The sequence below is a fragment of the Herpailurus yagouaroundi genome, unplaced genomic scaffold, assembly GCF_014898765.1.
Source record: "Herpailurus yagouaroundi ecotype Mexico unplaced genomic scaffold, PumYag 100, whole genome shotgun sequence".
Lineage (NCBI taxonomy): Eukaryota > Metazoa > Chordata > Mammalia > Carnivora > Felidae > Herpailurus > Herpailurus yagouaroundi.
In genome coordinates this window covers 66,591,113-66,616,067 of record NW_024412391.1, presented here as the reverse complement: position 1 = coordinate 66,616,067, position 24,955 = coordinate 66,591,113, and the positions used below count along the sequence as shown (strand labels likewise).

Sequence of the window (24,955 nt, the reverse complement as noted above, 5' to 3'; positions counted from 1 at the left end):
AACAGTGAGCGTATGTATATAGGTGGAAAGCATCCTGGACCATGTTAATCATTTCAGACAACTGTGAATCTGAGTTCAGCCTGATCTGTTTTCTGATTATTAGTACTTCTGCCATGGTAGATATTTTTAAATTGCTGTAGGTAATATTACTCCTTCTTGCCAGGTTATCTCGTAACTCTGCATGATGTGGGGTCCTTTGAAAACACATTCTGGTCTCCCTTTCTGAGGTTAGGACCCAGGACAAGCCAGAATAAGAAGAAAAGCTATATTTAAACCTGTACATTCTATGAGAGAGGGGGAAAAAGGTCCCTATTTGCAGACCAGACTTTTTCTTTTCTAGAATAAGAGCTGTAAGGGAATAGTGTCTTGATGAAGACACTAATTAGCCATGCGTTGTGAGCCACTTTGTGTAGCTTGATTCTTCTGTTTTGTTGAGAATGGGTATTCTAATTCCTCACTGCAGCTGTGGGAATTTTGTAGGTTGGAATAGGCTTTTGCTTTGTGGAATCTCAACAAAGCCACTCCCTTACTGCATTATGGGGATTCTCATATCATGTGCCCCCTTTCTGAGCCCTCTGGCTATAAATGGGAGAGGGTAGATATTAGGTAATATTGATATCAATTCTAATATTTCACCTCCCAATGTATTCATTTGGCCATATGATATGAATGCTATGTTTTTTTCCATGATAGAATTTTAACCAGCTTATAATTATGAATGTCAAATGACAGTCAGAAAATTCACATATCCAGCGTGCCTGGGTGGCTCAGTTGGTTAAGCTTCTGACTTTTGATTTCAGCTCAGGTCATGATCTCATCATTCATGAGATCAAATCCTGTATCAGTCTCTGTGCTGACATCGTGGAGCCTGCTTGGGATTCTCTCTCCCCTCCCCGTTCATGCTCCCTCTCAAAATAAATAAATAGACATTAAAAAAAAAAATTCACATACCTTTTTTTTTTTTTTTCCTCCTCTTGACCCTTTTGGAATATTTAGTATGTTTTTAGTGGAAACAGTGACACCCAAACTTCTGCAGAATTGCTGTGCCCTTCTGCTTGTGAATAGGAGTTCATGTCCCTTGTCCAATCTGGGGTAGGACGTGTTTAGTATTTCATATAGGCAAAGGGCTGGTCTTTTTTTTCCTCCCAGGGGAGGACCTTTAGGCTATGTGGTACTCTTTGCAAACGTTAGGTTCCTTTAAAAATTTTGTTTCTGTTTTTTAAAGCTACCAAATAAACTCTGGTAAATAAAGAGCAAAGTAATATTCTGGGTTCAAATCTCCTTAGAATAATTTTGTGGCAATGTTTTTTCATAGATATGGTAGCCAGTGGCAAAACAGTGCTTCTGTATTAGAAATACGTAAATTCACAAATTTCTACACAGGAGGTAATGTTAAGTATGCTGTTGTGACCCATGTATATTCTTTATTCTATGCTTATTGCTTACTCTTATCCCATTGCTTTAAAAAGATTTTTTTTACATTTATTTATTTTTGAGAGACAGAGAGAGGCAGAGCACAAGTGGAAGAGGGGCAGAGAGAGAATAAGACACAGAATCTGAAGCAGGCTCCAGACTCTGAGCTGTCAGCACAGAGCCTGATGCAGGGCTCAAACTCACAAACCGTGAGATCATGACCTGAGCCGAAGTCAGACGCTTAACTGACTGAGCCACCCACGTGCCCCTGATCCCATTACTTTAAAAAAATTTATAAATAAGTTGGGTATACCTTATTGGACAATTTTATTTTAGAGTTCAAATTTATATTAAAGGTTTAGCTGAAATTGCCACGATCTTTTGCGGGAAGTTTGAGTAAAAATCTTACACAAGGAATATTGAAATGATTATCACTTGTGGTACCAAGAGTTTGAAACAAATTTAGCCTCTAAAACTCCTGACCTCTCGCACAATCTCGATCTCTTATTTGGCCATACCAGCAGAATCTACCATTATATGGTTTAGAGCACTGCACCTCAAACTTTTTACATACACACCAATCCCCTGGGGATTTTGTTAAAACACAGGTTCTGACTCAGTAGGACTTAAGGGGGGTGGGCTGAGATCCCAGGCATTGCCAGTGCTGCTGGCCCACTGCAGAATATTAGACAATATTCCAGATAAAATCCTGATTCCCAAAGGTAGCTACATTCCAAAAAACCTATCTATATAGGCCACAGCCAACAATCAAGAGGGCATTTTTGTCCTTACTGTGTGTGTTCACACAGTTCATTAAACTTTATGTTAAATCCATCATTATGGTTTGGATGAAATCAAGAACCTGGAAGTTAGTAAATAAAAGCATCTATCTTTGCAAACCTGTAAGCAGACTATATCATGTGTATCTAAGTCAGGATTATAATTATAACAGAAGGGAAAGCAACTAACAAATTATTTTAGTAATATATATTAAAGGTTAAGCTGCTGAGAAGACCATGTAAATATTTCATGATAAAACTAGCAAAACAATTATCAAGCCTCTTGGTGGTAAGCCTTGAAGCCCAGTAAGGGTCATAACAGAACTATAGTCACTGAAGTGACATAAAGGAATGTAGTGTCCTCAAGAATCGTCCATTCAACTGTGTCCGTTAGCCAGTGGATTCAGGATTTAAATGAAATTAGGTCAGACCCCAAAGAAATCAGTCAGTAGAAAAATAAGCATTTTTAAATTAAATCACAGTAATAGACATTGAATTCTGGTGAGTAGGAACAGCTGGTGAAAGCCTTTTCATTGACTGGAAGAGATCTAGGCTCAGAAGGTGCCTCATTGTTATGTAGGTAGGACTAATTTTTTAACTGGCCTATGTTTAGTTAAAGGGGACAGCTCATAGTAAGGAAAACATTCCATCTTTGAGTAAATATTAACAGAACACCCATTTCATGCCATCTTTTGGGCTTTGGGGAGCATTTAAAGGAAAGGAAGATAATGATTTCTGTGTTCAAGGTGTGTACAGTCTGGTCACAGAAATATAATGAACACATAATAGAGCAAAACAAAGACGTCCTCCCATCCCAGCAGAATAAACCGAACACATGAAAATAAGTTACACAGTGGTTTATATGAAAGCATGTAAGACAGCATATATTTAAGTGACAGATTATGAAGTACAGTCTAAAGATGACGATGTTCTTTTGTGTGGGCATTTTTGGTTGTGTCAGTGACATAAGGACGCGACTGGCATTTAGTAGACAGAACGAAGGTTGCCAAACATCCTACCATGTGACCTGCTGCATCATGCTGCTTGCAAATAATTTGTCAGCCAAAGGCCCAGGATGCCATCACTGAGAAACAATGCCAGGATTTTGGAGTGAAGGGAGACCTACAGAGACTGGAGAGATCAGGAGAAGTGTTCGTGGTGTGAACCTGGCTGCCTGCTTGCTAAACCTAAAATCTTAAGGGAAATGGAACATAAAATGAAGCACAAAGAAGTGAATTTATGTGTCTGGCCTAGTTGATCTATTTAAAATCATTTTCAGCTATAAACTGCTGCCTAGAGTTTATAATAGAACAGTCAAGTTTTAGAAGGTATTAAGAACTATTTACGCCAGCTGTATCATTTTACAGACGAGAAGACTGAGATTCAGAGAGTTTAAGTGACTTAATCTAAGTCGCTATGTGACTTATGTGGGCAGCAGGCTTGCCTGTATGTTTGCTAATGTTCTGAAGGTGATTTTAGGCAAGAGCTTGGTTCCAATAAAACATAGCTGTATGTAAAAATACACTCATGCATATATTCCTTTATGTACATATAGATAACCCATCCCATATCTTCATGTAACCACACTGCCACCTTTACGCGCGCGCACACACACACACACACACACACACACACGGACATGCACACATGTGAGAAAAAGATGGCCACAGTCAAAGAGAGTGAACATACTTGTAGATATTGCAAGTCAGGTTAGAGACGAAGGCAGCTGTCAAGGGTTATGATGCCAGTAGCATTAGAAATTCTTCCTACTCACCTCACTAGCTCCCCTCCCACCAGAATACCTTGCCCACCTATGCCTCCATAGCTGAAATTCCTTTTAAAAGGGAATGAAGCTTTTTATTCTATAATGCTTAAAGTTTAAGTAATTCTGGGAGAGGTTATATTTTGGTTTAAGTGTTCAAAAATTTGTAGATGACTGATGATAGCTTTTTCCTTAAATTATTATTGGGAGATTTTGAGAGGAGACAGTGAATAGGAGAAGCCCATCAGACTCTCACAGGGTAGTGGATGAGGGGGCAAACAAATATAAGAGGTTGTTTTAGTATCAAGATTTTTGCCTATTTATATTTCCCAGTTTTGTATTGGACCTGTCATGGATGTTTCTATCATGAGTGTCAAAAGACCGTGACCTATTTTATTGCCTGATGCATAATACAGTATTTGCTGTGGGTCAGCTTGGAGTCCTTTAAACCAGTTCTTACCCTAATGTCTGTCTTCATGAAGAGTGTGCGGTGAAGAAGTGGACAAGATCACACCATGAACTGAGTAAAATGCCAATCACCAGAAAATGGTTGATTCAAAGGGACAATTTTCAGCCTGAATGAATTCACTTGAAATGAATGCCAACCTTAACTGAATTAAGTTGTGCTCTTTCAGATCCACTGCTGTGAGTTTGGTAGACAGTTGTCTGGATTTTACATAGCTCCAAGCTAAAATCATAGGTCAAACTGTGACTTTTGGAGCCTCCAACACTATTTGAATTTCTAACCATTTTTACTGAGTTTTGAGTTTGACAGCTAATGTTCAAACCCCTGTTAATGACATGTGAACTAAAATAATTGATTCCGATGAACACCCAAATTTGTGGGTACATCTCTAACCTTGTTTGAATTCCAGGTTCTGTTGAATTTACTGGAAAAAATAAATTAACAGAAGTTTATTTGGGTATTTGTGATGATTTCTTCTTTTTTCTCTATCTACTACTACCTTGAAACATCCCTGCTTATGTAAATTTTGTCACTTTAGTTTTCTCATCAACAAGACCAAGGAACAAAAATGCAGTCATAGAGAAGACAAAGCCTTATTCCTGTTAATATTGGAATGTCTGTTATTTCCAGGCAGTACTGATAGCACAACTATTTCCTGTGATGGGCCTTGGGAATGGATACCAAAGGTGCTTTCTTGTGGCCCTGTGAATTGAAAAAACCACTCTTAATTTATGTAAAACTGTTACTTTCCCTAAATTATCCAAAAACCTTTGCTAGACCCTTCAATTGGAGATTTGAAGGTAAAGGTGCTCTTGGGCTATAAAATAAATAGAAAACACAGTCTGCCAATTGGAGGAGATGGTCAAGTTGTTGAGGTTAAAGTATCACAAAAAGAATAATTATAATCCAGGGTATGTAAAATATTGGAGCAAACTAAATGGTGAGTGGGATCTAATCAACAGGAGCGTCTGAGCAAAGGTAATTTTTGAGAAGAGCCTTCTTTAAATGAAGAAGAATTGACATATAATTTTGTATTAGTTTTAGGTGAATAACATAGTGATTTGATATGTATATATACAATGAAATGGTCACCACAATAGTTTTAGTCACCATCTGTCACCATACAAAGTTGCTACAATATTATTGGCTATATTCCCTATGCTCTACATCCCCATGTCTTATTTTATAATTAAAAGATTGTACCTCTTAATTCCCTTTACCTAGTTTGTCCATCCCCCTACCCGCTTCCTTTCTGGCAACCATCTGTTTGTCTTTTGTATCTGTGAATCTGTTTCTTTTTCATTTGCTCCTTTGTTTTGTTTTTTAGATCCCACATATAAGTGAAAACAGACGGTGTTTGTCTTTCCCTGTCTGACTTATTTCACTTAGCATAATACCCTCTAGATTGACTCATATTTTTGCAGATGGCCAGATTTCCTTCTTTTGTATGGCTGAATAATATTCCATGATATTTATATACTTACACTATATATAAAACACCCTCTTTATCCACTCATCTACTGAAGGAGATTTAGGTTGTTTATGTCTCTTGGCTATTGTAAATAATGCTTTGATATACATGGTGTGCATATGTCTTTTTAGACTAGTGTTTTTGTTTTCTTTGGATAAATACCTGGAAGTGGACTTGCTGGATCATATGGTATTTATAGTTTTAATTTTCTGAGTAATATCTAAACTGTATTCCACAATGGCTTCAACAAATTAACATTCCCACCAGCAGTGGACAAGAGTTCCCTTTTCTACACATTCTCACCAACACTTGTTATTTCTTGTCTTTTTGGTAATAGCCATTCTGACAGGGGAGAAGTGCTATCTCATTGTGGTTTTGATTTGCATTTCCCTTTTCATGTACCTGTAGGCTGTTTCTATGTCTTCTTTGGAAAAATGTTTATTCAGTTTATTAATGGGTTTATTAACCCATATTTTATTCAAATTGTCTTTGGTTTTGATATTGGGTTATATGAGTTCTATAAAGATATATTTTGGATGTTAATCCCTTATTGGATATATCATTTGCAAATATCTTCTCCCATTTAGTAGGTTATCTTTTTATTTGTTGATGGTATAATAGTTTTTTAGTTTGATGTAATTTCATTTGTTGCCACTTTTGTTCTTGCCTGTGGAAACAGATCTGTCACATAAACAGAACAAAGCATAAAAATCACATGATGCATCTCAGCTGCAGGAAAAGCCTTTGACAAAATTCAACACCAATTTAAGGTAAAAATTCTTAAACAAGTGGGTACAGAGGGAATTACCTCAACGTAATAAAAGCAACGTATGACAGACCCACAGCTAACGTCATACTCAAGTTGAAAAGCTGAAAGCTTTTCCTTTAAGATGAGAAACAAGACAAAGATACAAAAAATGCTGACTTGAGGGGCACATGCACCCCTGTGTTTATAGCAGCACTACCAACAATAGCCAAATTATGGAAAGAGCCCAATGTCCATTGCCTGATGAATGGATAAAGATGTGGTTGGTATGTATGTATATGTGTGTGTGTGTACACACACACACACACACACACACACACACACACACACAGGAATACTACGTGGCAATGAAAAAGAGTTAAATCTTGCCATTTACAACAACGTGGATGGAACTAGAGGGTATTATGCTAAGTGAAATAAGTTAGTCAGAGAAAGACAAATATATAATTTCACTCATATGTGGAATTTGAGAAACAAAATAAATAATGTAGGGGAAGGGAAGAAAAAATAAATAAAGAGAGGGAGGCAAGCCATAAGAGACTCTCAACTACAGAGAACAAGCTAAAGTTTGCTGGAGGGGTGGTGGGTGGGGGGATGGGTTAAATCAGTGATGGTCATTATGGAGGGCACTTTTTGGGACGAGCACTGGGTGTCATATGTAAGAGATAAATCACTGGGTTCTATTCCTGAAGCCAAGACTACACTGTATTTTAACTAGCATGAATTAAAAAAAAAAGAAGAAACAAAACAAGGATGCCCACTCTTGCCACTTTTATTTAACAGTATTGGAAGTCCTGGCCATAACAATTAGGCAAGAAAAAGAAATAAAAGGCATCCAAATTGGAAAATAAGAAGTAAAACTGTAACTATTTAGAGATGACATGATACTATATATAGAAAATCCTAAACCTTCCACCAAAAATCTATTAGAACTGATAAATGAATTTAGTAAATTTTCAGGATACAAAATCAGTATACAGAAATGTGTTGTGTTTGTATACATACACTAATAACTATCAGAAAGAGAATTTAAGAAAACAGTCCCATTTACATTTGTATCAAAAAAAAAAAACCAATAAAATAACTAGGAATAAACTTAACCAAAGAAGTGAAAGACCTAATACTCTAAAAACAGTAAGACATTGATGAAAGAAATTGAAGATGATGCAAATATATGGAAAGATGTACAGTGCTCATGGATTGGAAGTATTAATGTTGTTAAAATGTCTATACTACTCAAAGCAATCTACAGATTCAGCAAAATCTCTATCAAAATGTCAATGGCATTTTTCATAGTACTAGAAAAAATAATACTAAAATTTGTATGGAACTATATATGACCCGAAATAACCAAAACCATTTTGAGAAAGAAGAACAAAGCTGGAGGTTTCACACTCCTAGATTTCAAGCTATACTACAAAGCTATAGTAATTAAAACAGTACAGTACTGGCACAAAACCAGATATATAGATCAATAAAATGTAATAGCCCAGAAATAAATGCCCATTTATATGGTCAGTTAATCTATGACAATGGAGGCAAGAATATACAATGGGAAAAAGTCTGTTTAATAAGTGGTGCTGGGAACACTTGACAGCCACATGCGAAAAAGGAATCTTGAACAATAATATAGTGGGAACATGGCTTGGTGTGGGAGGAATTCTATGATTTGGTGTGCCCTATGTGGAGGGCACTAACAAAGTATGTGTAAGGGCAGTGAAAGCTGATGGTTACAGAATGTCCAAGGGTCTTCTGTGCCTGGAACATCCTATGGCCTTCATACTTAGACAAATGCCTATGTTCTTAAAAAATGTATAGCTGATAAATGCAATTTTGAAAACCAATTTGTCTCAGTACAGTTAAGCATGGATTACTGACTTAATTAAATTCCCTTAATTTCAAACACTAATTTACTGTGACTGATTATTTTAACATAATTCAGATACCTTAAATAAAGAAAACAAGTACAAATATGATTATTGCAAATTATATTACTGTACTTATACTCATCCTATTTAAAACACAAACATTGTGGGTTTAATTAATTTTATTATTTCTGTGTGTCTTTTTATACCTTCTCTATACCTTCTATAGGGTTATAGATCCACTTATTTAAATTATTTCCAAGGGGTTTCAGTACTATTTTTTGACTCTTCTTGGGGTGGTGTACTCTTTACAGATCCACAAATAAAACAGAGCCTTCTTAGATAGCAGAGGTTATAGGATCTGAGTAACAACATTGGGGTCTTGGTTGCTTTTTCCAAAGTGATTCAGATCTGAGTCACTGGTTAGCAGTCAGTTGAGTCTTCATTTGAAGGGTTAAATTTCACTTAGTTATTACAATTTAACTCATTTCCAAAAAATGCCTCCCACTTCGGTTTCACATAAGTTTTCTTTGTAGTCTGGTGTCTCTCCACTAGACATATTCTTTGTAAAACATTGCTTAGGCAACATCACATACTCTTTGGTCTGTTATTAGAGCATGCTGTGTTGCTGCTCTTTCTACACTTGTGCTGCCTAGGGCTCTACAGACCCTGGCCAATCATTCCTGTTTTTGGGGTACAGTTCCTACTTTTTCTAGCACCAGTTGCCTTACTCCTTAATGCAGTTCCATGTATTAAAACCAACCATATCCTATTATATTCATGCTTCTTTTATTTTATAACTTCCCTTTGCCCTTTATATTAACTTCCCTCTTTTGAAATCATATTGAACTTATGGTCTTCCAATAACTCAGCTTGTTCCACTTAACCATAATTTTATTTTTCTGGTGCTGGGCAAATACATAACCACCATTTGGCTATTAGGAATCCCTATAGGCAGACTCCTTTGTCCCTTCTAGCATTGCCCATGACATTTCTAAAAGGATCCTAGTTTTCTGGTAACAGCTGGATATTTCACAGCTGTTTTGTGTTTCCTACCCTGTGAACTAGAGTCAGGTTACTTTTCAAGGATTCCTCTTTTTTCATAGTGAAGAATTGGAACAGAGACCAAAATCTGGACACTAGGGGTACACATGAAAGTTAGTAAGGCTTCAAAGAGCTACTGTTTGGTCGTTGGAAAACTCTGCCTTTTTGAGGTTATGGAACGGTTCCCACTGATTCTTCCCAATTTGGCCTATCATGCTTCTGTCCTTGATTTTTGTTATAGTGTCAGATTATGTGTATCATCAAGACTTTCTACTGCACTGACCATAAGCATTTTGTCGAGGGAACAAAGTGATTCTATTTGGTAGGGGGAATGTTTATTCAGATTGCTGAGAGGCTGTAGAAGGAATCAGATGAAGACTTGCACAGTAGCACCTGTGTATAATCTGACTTCTAGAATGTTCTTTCATTGCTAGTTCTCTTCTCTTCACATAACCTGGGTTCTTCAATAATTTTATTCAATGAGCTGCCAGAAATTGCAGCTTTCTAGGGGAAATGAGTACTATTCTTAGTTCATCTTGCCTGCATCTTTCTCTAGACCTAACCCTTTCCTCTTTTGGGGGTCTGCAGGGTGAGTCGCCTGACAAGCTCATGAGGTCAACAAGGCTGGTTCCCTATATCTTTATGAAGGATCTGGATCCTACTTTCTTTTCTGCTTGTGGTTAACAGAGCTAGCTAGATCACATTTAAGTTGTTTGTCCCAAATGTTGGAAACTTGAAACTTTTCCAGAGCGGTCACTCTGCCCTATGTGGAAAATTCAAGTATAGATTACTTTCCTGGATGAAGATACATGTACAAAGCAGGTGCTGATAATGATGTTATTCACATAAACCCCAGGCAAAATGGAGACCAAGATTAATTGTGTATAAACTTAATTATGTAGAGAACTTGTTTGTGGATGTTATAATGCTGATGGAGTTACATCCTGCAGAAAACTCGTGATATATGGTCATTTACTGACAGTAGTCATAAGAATCATCACTTATTTTCTCCTGAATCTGATACAGTATATCAAATTCAGGAAATGGTATTTGCGACATGTTCCTAAGAACATTCTGCTCAAATATCAAAGTACTTTAAACAATTTCAGTAAAGTAAGCATATTAGTTTTCTATTGCTGTGTAACATATCACCACAAACTTACTACCTTCTTAGCTCAGTTTCTGTAGTCCAGGAGCAACACGGCTGGTTTTTCTGCCCTTGGGCTCACTCGAAATCAAGATGTTGGGCATGGCTGTAGTTCTTACCTGGGGCTCACGATCCTCTCAATCACTGTTGTTGGCAGAAATAATTTTCTTGTGGTTATAACAGGAGCACAGTCCCCATTCTCCTGCTAGTTGTTAGCCAGCGAGCACTCTCAGCTCTTAGAGGCTGCTCACAGTGCTGTGTCGTGTGGTCTCCGTTTCAGTTCACGGCATGAAATGTTTGCTTTCTTCCAGGATGCCCACATCACATCTCTCTTTTTCTTCGGCGACTAGCTGGAGAAAACTCTCTGCTTTAAAAAAAATTTTTTTTAATGTTTTTATTTATTTTTGAGACAGAGAGAGGCAGAGCATGAGCAGGGGAGGGGCAGAGAGAGAGGGAGACACAGAATCAGAAGCAGGCTCCAGGCTCTGAGCTGTCAGCCCAGAGCCCGACGCGGGGCTCAAACTCACAGATTGTGAGATCATGACCTGAGCCGAAGCCGGACACTCAACCGACTGAGCCACCCAGGCGCCCCAAAAACTCTCTGCTTTTAAAGAGCTTGCCTCACTAGGTCAGGCCCACTCAGGATAATCTCTCATTTGCCATATCACACAATATAATCATGGGAGTGATCTCATCATATTCACACTCAAAAGGGAGGGGATTATTCAAAGGTGAGAGACATTGCATTTAGGGTATAGTCATGAGCATAGCTGCCTTCCAAAGGTGAGGGACATTAAGTGTCATTTTAAAATTCTATCACAATGAGCTTGTAGTTAAAAAAATCTTTTGTTAATACATTTTATGCATATACATGTATGTTTATTATTTTTCCTGTCAGGACTACTGTCTTTCTGACAATAGCTTTTAAATAATAAATGTTTCAGAGATTCAGTACTTTTAGCAAGAGCCAGACTATTTCTTTGACTGAACTTTCTTAGATCTGATGATAATTAGACAGAACCTTATTGAGCTTTCTTGTGGGCCAGGCACCAGGTGAGGCACTGTAGGAAAAGGGTGCAGTAATGTAGACAACATTCTTGCCTGCATGGAACTGGATAAGAAGATAGTGAGCCTCAAGTGTGTTCTGCTGATGGGATACCTGGAAAATATGGTACTCTGCAAACCGCGATGGGATACTGAAATATTTAAAATTATCATATGAACTACAACCTAACTAGCAAGAAATTATATGATGAATGTAGTGAATAAAATCACAACCATAGGCATGTTTCCACATAAGTATACTATTTCCAAGTAGCTTATTTTATGTTAATGATAGTTTCTACTTGTATTTTGTTGTTTGTTAGTAGATGACAAAAATGATAAATGTGAAGTGCTTAAGAATGTGGGAAATATTTCAGTTCAGAAAATGTTGTTGAAATAACTTTTTCCTTGGGGCACGTGGGTGGCTCAGTGATTGTGACTCAGAAAGTGATCTCTGGGTTATTGAGATCAAGTCCCATGTCAGGCTCTGACAGCATGGAGACTGCTTGGGATTCTCTCTCCCTCTTTCTCTGCCCCTTTCCCACTTGCCTCTCTCTCTCTCTCTCTCTCTCTCTCTCTCTCTCTCTCTTTCTTTCAAGATAAATAAATAAACTTAAAAAAGGAATACTTTTTCATCTTAAAAATTAGGAAAAGGCTGCCACTCTTTTGTTTTAATGGTAGAATACTTTAGAGAGGCTGGTTTTCCTAGGGGCATAGGTCACACTGATGTTTACAATTATCAAGTATGCTATAGTTAGATCTATAAAATGAGAGGCTACCTGACTGAACATATAAATAAATGTAGGACCCTTGATATAAAATATGAGGAAAGAGATAAGACCTTACTTGCAGTAGATTCTCTAACAATTTCTCTTATTTAAATTGTATAGACTCAGAGAATTTATCGAGATTTCCAGTCGGAGTCCCTCTGTCTCCTAAACTTCACAAGTAATCTTGTGAGTCTTAGCTTTGTGAGAACTGGTAGCACAAAGAGCAGCAAATGACAGGTTTATATGAGTTTATGCAGTTTCATGAACTTGTTAAGAATTAAGTTTATTCTTTCAACTTTGATGGTGCCCTTAGAACTCTTCTTTCTTCTGCTGACATGATGAAGTGACATTTGTCATTTAGCCTTTGCTAATATTTGTTGCTGTGGCTGTGTTGGTCTCCATGTGTTACCAATTTTTACAGCATAAAGTTCCCCCCTATACCTAGAAAAAGGTTTTCACATATTTTCCTATATAGAGAAAAGCTAATATTCTATGTGATAAAATATATTTTACTAAGATAGTTCAAGGACCTTGAATAAAAAGTAGAATATCAGGTTAAATGGAATGCAGGGTGAGCTCTGTAGTCTCCTTTTGCAAAAGTAGGAGATGTTTCTGTGGCACTCTGCTTCCTGGTGCTATCTTCAAGGATAGAATTGGAGTCCAAATATAGTCACCATTTTCCTGTTATCCGTGTATCAATTCAGTCCACATGTACATCTTTTTATATTATCATTTTATATACATTCCTTACCTCATTTGCTTTATATATGAATATGTAAATCTCCTTTTTTTTTATTTTAAAAAAAAATTTTTTTTTTCAACGTTTATTTATTTTTTTGGGACAGAGAAAGACAGAGCATGAACGGGGGAGGGGCAGAGAGAGAGGGAGACACAGAATCGGAAACAGGCTCCAGGCTCTGTGCCATCAGCCCAGAGCCTGACGCGGGGCTCGAACTCACGGACCGCGAGATCGTGACCTGGCTGAAGTCGGACGCTTAACCGACTACGCCACCCAGGCGCCCCTATAAATCTCCTTTTAAGTTAAGTAAGAAACTGGTAATATTTTATGGCTGAAACAGAGATTAGCTTCTTCCTGAAAGTGTCGCAGTCAGTTGAAAGACCCATGAATTGGTTTCTTTTCCTTTTTTCTTTACTCCTCTCAGCCATGTTTTGTAAGTTCTGTATATAGATCCTGCACACATTTTGTCAGAATTATCACTAAATCTGTCTTAAGTCTTTCTAAGACATCTTCAACAGTTTTATGATGATATCCTTCTCATTTGACTTAATTAAAATTCAACCTGTGCTTTGCAGTTGAGATATACTTGTAGGATAGAGCTGATGCTTAAGATTTAATTAAACTTTTTTTTGTTTGTTTAAAAAATTTTAAGAAAGGGCATAATTTAGTTAAACATACCTTCCTACTTTAGCAGTTTTCAAAAATTACATTGCCAGATATGTTTATTATGCAATTCAAACAATACAGGGTCTATAAATAATTAATAATCTTACCCTTTACCAATTTAGTTCCATATGTCTAGAGGTATCTTATGTTAACAGTTTTGGTGTTTTCTTCTGTACCCTTTACTGTGCCCATACATACACATACATATATTTGTATCTAGATCTGTATTTGTGTGTCTTCATATATATCTGTATCTGTATCTATCTGTATCTGTTCACACACTAGACACATGTGCTCCTCATATGGAATCATCCTATATATAACACTCAAATACTTTGTATTTTTCTTTTTAACTGTCCAGGGTTTTCTTAAATGCCTTCTGTTTCCTGATTTTTAAAATAAAGACATGGAGACTTTTCACAGCAAGAAAAAAAAAAAACCTTTAAAAGCAGTTTCAGAGTTGCCTTTTCTCTAGAGAGAACGAGAGAGTTTACCTAGCTTCACAAACAAGCCAGAAGCCATAAAGTTATTTAATAAGAACAACAAAGTCTTCAGAGTACAGGAAGAACAAAAGGTTTAGAACATAAAGTGGAAAACAATGGGGCAAAAGTTAGAGAAACTAAAATAAATTGAGAGAGTAGGGCAGGCAGGGTAGGAAGAGAGTGAGGGAAGTTGGGAAGCAAGTAGGGGTCTTGTGGATTTTGAAATGAAAGTTATTCCGTGTTTCTCTTTTACAGTATTATTTCTTTGCATCCTTTAGTTTTGGTATTAGAAAAAAAAACACTGTTTTCAATTTTTCAACATCTCTAACCATTAGTTCTTTTATATGCTCAAGTTTTAGATTCCAGTTTGGAGATGAATTTAGGATGGGGACAGATGTACTTTTGAAAAACATGATGACCTTTTTCTCTAGCTGTGTTAGCTGCTTCTATGATGACCCATCAGTTAAAATGCCCATCTAATTTCACTCGACTGATTTTTTTTAAAAAACAATTATTATTATTAAGGCAAGTTGTCCAACTTCCTAATGATTCAGAGTAATCCCACTTGCAGGCAGATTGGTAAAACATGTGATGGGGTTCAAGAACCTTCTTAGGTCACTAGTAGTCTGAACCTTAAGCTTCTCATTTTATGTATAGCATTTTTAGTGTCTGCCCTAAATGAATATAAGCATAATGATTATGAAGAATTTTTCATATTGGGATTTAAGCTGGTATAGTTTTTAGAATGTGGCCTTTCTGGGTATTTCCTGAAATGGAAATTGGCATGCTTACTAGAATAATAAATTGCGTGTTTAGTGATATTAAAATTTCAGTGGAGAGTTCTGAATTTGTTTTTCTTCTTTCCTAGATATGTGTCACAAAGATGTCTACACGGAACTGCCAGGGAATGGACTCAGTGATCAAACCCCTGGACACAATTCCTGAGGATAAAAAAGTCAGGGTTCAGAGGACACAGAGCACTTTTGACCCATTTGAGAAACCAGCTAATCAAGTAAAGAGGGTGCATTCCGAGAACAATGCTTGCATTAACTTCAAGTCCTCCTCCACTGGCAAAGAGTCACCAAAAGTTAGGCGGCACTCCAGCCCCAGCTCGGTAAGTACAGTCTTCTTTATCAGCAGGGAAACCGCAGTATCCCTCTTAGAGTTGTACCTTGCTGTGCTGGAAGAGGGCAAGAGGCTTTATCAGTGCATGATTATGCATTCTGTCACAGCGTGGTTTAATGTTTTGGGGGAGAGAGAGAGCACGCAATCTATATACAGACTCTTTATTCATAAGGACCCAGCAGGCAAATGACAGATGATTCAACTTATTTTTGGAAAATTCTTTTTTTTTTTTCCTAGTTGTTTCCAGGTAGAGGAATTTGTAATTAAAGATCCTTTGCTATGTTCAAACCCTTGCAAAGGATATTGAACTTCCCTGTTTTTGTGGGCAGTAAAGATAGATTTAAGTTTGGCAAATTCACAAATGACAAAGAATGTCACTTTAGAATTCGTGTTAAATTTTGTTCACTTGTCTTATACGAGTTTGTTTTCAGTGCAAATATTTTAAAATTTAAGAGGTTGATGTTGAAATTGATCTTTTAAAAAAAATGTTTATTTTGAGAGACACAAAGAGGGAGGGCACTAGCAGAGGGAAGGGGAGAGAGAGAGGGAGAGTGAATCCCAAGCAGGCTTCACTCTGTCAGCACAGAGCCCTATGTGGGGCTCTGTCTTACAAACTGTGAGATCACACAACCTGAGCCTAAATCAGGAGTTGGGCATTTAGCCAACACCCTAAAATTGATCTTCTTAAAGAGAAATCCTATTCATCATATTGAAATTTTCTAAACTCACACTGTATTAAGGCAAGTCCTGCCTTTATTTTTTTTTTATTTTTTTTTAATTTATATATGAAATTTATTGTCAAATTGGTTTCCATACAACACCCAGTGCTCATCCCAAAAGGTGCCCTCCTCAATACCCATCACCCACCCTCTCCTCCCTCCCACCCCCCATCAACCCTCAGTTTGCTCTCAGTTCTCAACAGTCTCTTATGCTTTGGCTCTCTCCCACTCTAACCTCTTTTTTTTTTTTTTTTCCTTCCCCTCCCCCATGGGTTCCTGTTAAGTTTCTCAGGATCCACATAAGAGTGAAACCATATGGTATCTGTCTTTCTCTGTATGGCTTATTTCACTTAGCATCACACTCACCAGTTCCATCCACGTTGCTACAAAAGGCCATATTTCATTTTTTCTCATTGCCACGTAGTATTCCATAGTGTATATAAACCACAATTTCTTTATCCATTCATCAGTTGATGGACATTTAGGCTCTTTCCATAATTTGGCTATTGTTGAGAGTGCTGCTATGAACACTGGGGTACAAGTGCCCCTATGCATCAGTACTCCTGTGTCCCTTGGATAAATTCCTAGCAGTGCTATTGCTGGGTCATAGGGTAGGTCTATTTTTAATTTTCTGAGGAACCTCCACACTGCTTTCCAGAGCGGCTGCACCAATTTGCATTCCCACCAACAGTGCAAGAGGGTTCCCGTTTCTCCACATCCTCTCCAGCATCTATAGTCTCCTGATTTGTTCATTTTGGCCACTCTGACTGGCGTGAGGTGATACCTGAGTGTGGTTTTGATTTGTATTTCCCTGATAAGGAGCGACACTGAACATCTTTTCATGTGCCTGTTGGCCATCCGGATGTCTTCTTTAGAGAAGTGTCTATTCATGTTTTCTGCCCATTTCTTCACTGGGTTATTTGCTTTTTGGGTGTGGAGTTTGGTGAGCTCTTTATAGATTTTGGATACTAGCCCTTTGTCCGATATGTCATTTGCAAATATCTTTTCCCATTCCGCTGGTTGCCTTTTAGTTTTGTTGGTTGTTTCCTTTGCTGTGCAGAAGCTTTTTATCTTCATAAGGTCCCAGTAATTCACTTTTGCTTTGAATTCCCTTGCCTTTGGGGATGTGTTGAGTAAGAAATTGCTACGGCTGAGGTCAGAGAGGTCTTTTCCTGCTTTCTCCTCTAAGGTTTTGATGGTTTCCTGTCTCACATTCAGGTCCTTGATCCATTTTGAGTTTATTTTTGTGAATGGTGTGAGAAAGTGGTCTAGTTTCAACCTTCTGCATGTTGCTGTCCAGTTCTCCCAGCACCATTTGTTAAAGAGACTGTCTTTTTTCCATTGGATGTTCTTTCCTGCTTTGTCAAAGATGAGTTGGCCATACGTTTGTGGGTCTAGTTCTGGGGTTTCTATTCTATTCCATTGGTCTATGTGTCTGTTTTTGTGCCAATACCATGCTGTCTTGATGATGACAGCTTTGTAGTAGAGGCTAAAGTCTGGGATTGTGATGCCTCCTGCTTTGGTCTTCTTCTTCAAAATTCCTTTGGCTATTCGGGGCCTTTTGTGGTTCCATATGAATTTTAGGATTGCTTGTTCTAGTTTCGAGAAGAATGCTGGTGCAATTTTGACTGGGATTGCATTGAATGTGTAGATAGCTTTGGGTAGTATTGACATTTTGACAATATTTATTCTTCCAATCCATGAGCAGGGAATGTCTTTCCATTTCTTTAAATCTTCTTCAATTACCTTCATAAGCTTTCTATAGTTTTCAGCATACAGATCCTTTACATCTTTGGTTAGATTTATTCCTAGGTATTTTATGCTTCTTGGTGCAATTGTGAATGGGATCAGTTTCCTTATTTGTCTTTCTGTTACTTCATTGTTAGTGTATAAGAATGCAACTGATTTCTGTACATTGATTTTGTATCCTGCAACTTTGCTGAATCCATGTATCAGTTCTAGCAGACTTTTGGTGGAGTCTGTCGGATTTTCCATGTATAATATCATGTCATCTGCAAAAAGCGAAAGCTTGACTTCATCTTTGCCAATTTGGATGCCTTTGATTTCCTTTTGTTGTCTGATTGCTGATGCTAGAACTTCCAGCACTATGTTAAACAACAGCGGTGAGAGTGGGCATCCCTGTCGTGTTCCTGATCTCAGGGAAAAAGCTCTCAGTTTTTCCCCGTTGAGGATGATGTTAGCTGTGGGCTTTTCATAAATGGCTTTTATGATCTTTAAGTATGTTCCTTCTATCCCGACTTTCTCAAGGGTTTTTATTAAGAAAGGGTGCTGGATTTTGTCAAAGGCCTTTTCTGCATCGATTGACAGGATCATATGGTTTTTCTCTTTTTTTTTGTTAATGTGATGTATCACGTTGATTGATTTGCGAATGTTGAACCAGCCCTGCATCCCAGGAATGAATCCCACTTGATCATGGTGAATAATTCTTTTTATATGCCGTTGAATTCGATTTGCTAGTATCTTATTGAGAATTTTTGCATCCATATTCATCAGGGATATTGGCCTGTAGTTCTCTTTTTTTACTGGGTCTCTGTCTGGTTTAGGAATCAAAGTAATACTGGCTTCATAGAATGAGTCTGGAAGTTTTCCTTCCCTTTCTATTTCTTGGAATAGCTTGAGAAGGATAGGTATTATCTCTGCTTTAAACATCTGGTAGAACTCCCCTGGGAAGCCATCTGGTCCTGGACTCTTATTTGTTGGGAGATTTTTGATAACCGATTCAATTTCTTCGCTGGTTATGGGTCTGTTCAAGCTTTCTATTTCCTCCTGATTGAGTTTTGGAAGAGTGTGGGTGTTCAGGAATTTGTCCATTTCTTCCAGGTTGTCCAATTTGTTGGCATATAATTTCTCATAGTATTCCCTGATAATTGTTTGTATCTCTGAGGGATTGGTTGTAATCATTCCATTTTCATTCATGATTTTATCTATTTGGGTCATCTCCCTTTTCTTTTTGAGAAGCCTGGCTAGAGGTTTGTCAATTTTGTTTATTTTTTCAAAAAGCCAACTCTTGGTTTCGTTGATCTGCTCTACAGTTTTTTTAGATTCTATATTGTTTATTTCTGCTCTGATCTTTATTATTTCTCTTCTTCTGCTGGGTTTAGGCTGCCTTTGCTGTTCTGCTTCTATTTCCTTTAGGTGTGCTGTTAGATTTTGTATTTGGGATTTTTCTTGTTTCTTGAGATAGGCCTGGATTGCAATGTATTTTCCTCTCAGGACTGGCTTTGCTGCGTCCCAAAGCGTTTGGATTGTTGTATTTTCATTTTCGTTTGTTTCCATATATTTTTTAATTTCTTCTCTAATTACCTGGTTGACCCACTCATTCGTTAGTAGGGTGTTCTTTAACCTCCATGCTTTGGGAGGTTTTGCAGACTTTTTTCTGTGGTTGATTTCAAGCTTCATAGCATTGTGGTCTGAAAGTATGCATGGTATGATTTCAATTCTTGTCAACTTATGAAGGGCTGTTTTGTAACCCAGTATATGATCTATCTTGGAGAATGTTCCATGTGCGCTCGAGAAGAAAGTATATTCTGTTGCTTTGGGATGCAGAGTTCTAAATATATCTGTCAAGTCCATCTGATCCAATGTCTCATTCAGGGCCCTTGTTTCTCTATTGACCGTGCGTCTAGATGATCTATCCATTTCTGTAAGTGGGGTGTTAAAGTCCCCTGCAATTACCACATTCTTCTCAATAAGTTTGCTTATGTTTATGAGTAATTGTTTTATATATTTGGGCGCTCCGGTATTCGGCACATAGACATTTATAATTGTTAGCTCTTCCTGATGGATAGACCCTGTCACTATTATATAATGCCCTTCTTCATCTCTTGTTACAGCCTTTAATTTAAAGTCTAGTTTGTCTGATATAAGTATGGCTACTCCAGCTTTCTTTTGGCTTCCAGTAGCATGATAAATAGTTCTCCATCCCCTCACTCTCAATCTAAAGGTGTCCTCAGGTCTAAAATGAGTCTCTTGTAGACAGCAAATAGATGGGTCTTATTTTTTTATCCATTCTGATACCCTATGTCTTTTGGTTGGCTCATTTAATCCATTTACATTCAGTGTTATTATAGAAAGATATGGGTTTAGAGTCATTGTGATGTCTGTAGGTTTTATGCTTGTATTGATGTCTCTGGTATTTTGTCTCACAGGGTCCCCCTTAGGATCTCTTGGAGGGCTGGTTTAGTGGTGACAAATTCCTTCAGTTTTTGTTTGTTTGGGAAGACCTTTATCTCTCCTTCTATTCTAAATGACAGGCTTGCTGGATAAAGGATTCTCGGCTGCATATTTTTTCTGTCTAGCACACTGAAAATCTCGTGCCAACTCTTTCTGGCCTGCCAAGTTTCACAAGAGAGATCAGTCACGAGTCTTATAGGTCTCCCTTTATATGTGAGGGCACGTTTACCCCTTGTTGCTTTCAGAATTTTCTCTTTATCCTTGTATTTTGCCAGTTTCACTATGATATGTCGTGCAGAAGATCGATTCAAGTTACGTCTGAAGGGAGTTCTCTGTGCCTCTTGGATTTCAATGCCTTTTTCCTTCCCCAGTTCAGGGAAGTTCTCAGCTATTATTTCTTCAAGTACCCCTTCAGCACCTTTCCCTCTCTCTTCCTCCTCTGGGATACCAATGATGCGTATATTATTTCTTTTTAGTGTATCACTTAGTTCTCTAATTTTCCCCTCATACTCCTGGATTTTTTTATCTCTCTTTTTCTCAGCTTCCTCTTTTTCCATAACTTTATCTTCTAGTTCACCTATTCTCTCCTCTGCCTCTTCAATCCGAGCTGTGGTGGTTTCCATTTTGTTATGCATTTCGTTTAAAGCGTTTTTCAGCTCCTCGTGACTGTTCCTTAGTCCCTTGATCTCTGTAGCAAGAGATTCTCTGCTGTCAGCTATACTGTTTTCAAGCCCAGCGATTAATTTTATGACTATTATTCTAAATTCACTTTCTGTTATATTATTTAAATCCTTTTTGATCAGCTCATTAGCTGTTGTTATTTCCTGGAGATTCTTCTGAGGGGAATTCTTCCGCTTGGTCATTTTTGATAGTCCCTGGCGTGGTGAGGACCTGCAGGGCACTTCCCCTGTGCTGTGGTGTATAACTGGAGTGGTGGGCGGAGCCGCAGTTAGACCTGATGTCTGCCCCCAGCCCACCGCTGGGGCCACAGTCAGACTGGTGCGTGCCTTCTCTTCCCCTCTCCTAGGGACGGGATTCACTGTGGGGTGGGGTGGCCTGTCTGGGCTACTTGCACATTGCCAGGCTTGTGATGCTGGGGATCTGGCGTCTTAGCTGGGGTGGGTAGGCAAGGTGCAAGGGGGCAGGAGGGGCAGGCTTAGCTTGCTTCTCCTTAGGTGATCCACTTCAGGAGGGGCCCTGTGGCAGCAGGAGGGAGTCAGATCCGCTGCCGGAGGTTTGGCTCCGCAGAAGCGCAGAATTGGGTGTTTGCGTGGAGCGAGCAAGTTCCCTGGCAGGAACTGGTTCTCTTTGGGATTTTGGCTGGGGGATGGGCGGGGGAGATGGCGCTGACGAGCGCCTTTGTTCCCCACCAAACTGAGCTCTGTCGTCCGGGGGCTCAGCAGCTCTCCTTCCCTTTGTCCTCCAGCCTTCCCACTTTCTGAGCAGAGCTGTTAACTTATTACCTCCCAGACGCTAAGTCGCGCTTGCTGTCGGAACACAGTCCGTCAGGCCCCTCCGCTTTTTGCAAGCCAGACTCGGGGGCTCTGCTTGGCCGGCGAGCCGCCCCTCCGCCCTGGCTCCCTCCCACCAGTCCGTGGAGCGCGCACTGCCTCGCCGCCCTTCCTACCCTCTTCCGTGGGCCTCTAGTCTGTGCTTGTCTCCGGCGACTCCGTTCTGCTAATCCTCTGGTGGTTTTCTGGGTTATTTAGGCAGGTGTAGGTGGAATCTAAGTGATCAGCAGGAGGCTCGGTGAGCCCAGCGTCCTCCTACGCCGCCATCTTCCCTCTCTCTCCTCCAGTGACACCAAGTCCTGCCTTTAGACTTAAGGAGGTGTAATGTTTTGAGGTGAATGCTGCTTTTTGACTGTAAAATATTTACTGAAACTTATATTCCCAAAACTGGCCTGTGTTTAACCTTCTAAAAAACCTTATGATCTTCTAAAATTAAGTAGTTTTCAGGTGTGCATGGGTGGCTTAGTTGACTAAGCATCCTATTCTTGGTTTCGTCTCAGGTTATGATCTCAGTTTGTGAGTTCGAGACCCATGTCAGGCTCTGTGCTGGCAGTGCAGAGCCCACTTGGGATTCTCTCTTTTCCTCTCTCTCTGCCCCTCCTCCGCTTGTGCTCCCTCCCTCCCTCCCTCTCTAAATAAATAAATAAATAAATATCAAAAAATTTTAAAAATTAATTTTCGAATTTAACTTACAGTTAAGAACCTTTGAGTGATGTTCTAACAGTTTAAAAGCTAAGAGGAGAATGCTAAGAGAATTTTGATTCTATCATCTTGCTAAGAAACATGCCATTTCACAAATATTAAATATTAAATTTGATGAGGGTAAAACAGAGCCAGAAATGTCAACTGCTAGGAAAGTATTGACAGTCGTGTGACACTGCACAAATCTTGTCACATTTTGTGTTAATGAAGCTGAACTAAATACTAACAATGCAGCATTTGTTAGGATCATTGATTATCTGTTTGTTTGTTTGTTTTCCCCAAACTGGCCTGTGAGTGCAAGGTACCATCTATCTAGGTCATAGATATATCCCTACCTCCTGGGAGAACTTTTAGTGGCATTTTGAAGAAATGAAAGAAGTTTTTGAGAATGATTAAGCCTATGTTATGGAAAGAGAATTATACGCGTTTTACTCTATAGTTATCTTCATACTCTTACACGTCAGGGTACCTGGGTGGCTCAGTCAGTTAAACATCCGACTCTTGATTTCGGCTCTGGTTGTGATCTCATGATTTGTGAGATTGAGTCCTGTGTCAGGCTCCGCACTCTCAACATGGAGCCTGCTTGAGATTCTCTCCCTCCCCCTCTCTCTCTGTTTCTCCCCCGCTCATGTGTGTTCTCTTTCAAAATCTATAAATAAGCATTAAAAAGTATTGTTATATGTCAGCCTTTAAATGGTGTATAGAGGGGCGCCTGGGTGGCGCAGTCGGTTAAGTGTCCGACTTCAGCCAGGTCACGATCTCGCGGTCCGGGAGTTCGAGCCCCGCGTCGGGCTCTGGGCTGATGGCTCAGAGCCTGGAGCCTGTTTCCGATTCTGTGTCTCCCTCTCTCTCTGCTCCTCCCCTGTTCATGCTCTGTCTCTCTCTGTCCCAAAAATAAATAAACGTTGAAAAAAAAATTTTTTTTAAATGGTGTATAGAAACTGGCATTTTTAGATATTGCAATGTGACATATTTATACTAAAAAATTATTTCCTGTTTACCTGAAATTTAAATTTAACTAGTTGTCCTGTATTTTATCTGTAATACTAGTTATAATCTACTGGTAAGTTACTTCTTTTGTTGCTCAGATTCTTCCTAGTTTAGTCATTGGGAAGTCATTTAGGTTGGGTCCTGTGTCCTTTTGAGATGTCTTCATCCCTCTGTTTTTTGAATACTTCCTTACTTTCTGATCCTACAAGACACTTTTGACTTATATTGTATTTTCCCAGCCCCAGACCTAAAACTAACCATTCTCCAAAGAATCTCAGTTCCTTTTATTGGAAAGTGGTAGTTAGAAACCAAGATGTGGGTGCTGGGTATGCTTGTTGCTACTAGGGGTCATGTCGTTTTAAAAGTCATTGTGTCTGTTGCACTATGAATGATAACAATGGAATTTCAATATTTTTAATATTTAATAAGGAATTAATTTCAATTCTTATTAAGGAAAGTTGAGTCTTGCTTAATGCTTCTGGTATCTCTTTCTCTCTAAAGCTAAATTTTATCTTTATTAAAGTAATGCTTGAACATAGCTTAAAAGATCAAATAGAGGAGTCTGGGAGTATTGCAATGGAATAGATTTTGAACTCCTCTTGTGATTGGAACAACAAGTAGAGTAAAACCAAAACCAGTGGATAATGACAACAAATACAGGTGAAAATGTAACTCATGAACCTCAAAATAGGAGTGAGGGGAACACATTAATAGTTTTCAGAACTGTGTGGCATCAGAAAGTGTGATTGGAAGCTCAGGGAAGGCTGTCAGAGAAAGCCCCCATTCCCGTTATGATCAGGTACACACTGCAGCTTGTTGGGTCATTCTTAGGACAGTGATAGCAGCAACTGGGAGGGACTTGGATTGCTTCTGTGAGTAGATGAGTGCAAGGAGACCATGGTGGTCTACTGATATTAGAGTGGTCTGCTGGCCTTTTTGTGACTTCTCTAGAAAGCCAAATTGAAGCACCTTTCCAGGACAGATCCCTGTACTGAATAGAAGTGTTGAAGTAGACTTCTGTGCAGGTCACGTTCAACAGGGACAGAGGAAATGGATGATCCAGAATGAAGTGTTGGGGCAAAAAGATGGGTGAAGAGTGTGTGCTAGATTTTCTTAATTTTTTTAACTTCATGAAAAAGATGAAAGAACTTTATTCTAGGAAGCTAGAAAAGGTATCTTGGCCACACCCCTATCTTAAACTACTGAATAGTTCATTTTGCTAAAACTAGCCAATAGAAAAATTATTGGTTAAATCCCATACAAAACTATGAAAAAAAGAAAAAGAATAAAGAGCAGAGTA

General features: G+C 38.6%; 1 protein-coding gene across 9 annotated transcripts in view; it reads left to right on the top strand.

Moving 5' to 3' along the window:
• CDK14 (cyclin dependent kinase 14) overlaps positions 1-24,955 on the top strand; it is a 633,016-nt gene that overhangs the window by 145,634 nt on the left and 462,427 nt on the right. For 8 of the 9 annotated variants that reach the window (XM_040471560.1, XM_040471565.1, XM_040471562.1 and 5 more), the window contains one exon: positions 15,283-15,528. In XM_040471560.1, the coding sequence (XP_040327494.1) occupies positions 15,283-15,528 (246 nt within the window). Of the gene's footprint in view, positions 1-5,287; positions 5,296-15,282; positions 15,529-24,955 lie in introns of all 9 variants that reach the window. The other variant, XM_040471566.1, reaches the window with a different exon arrangement.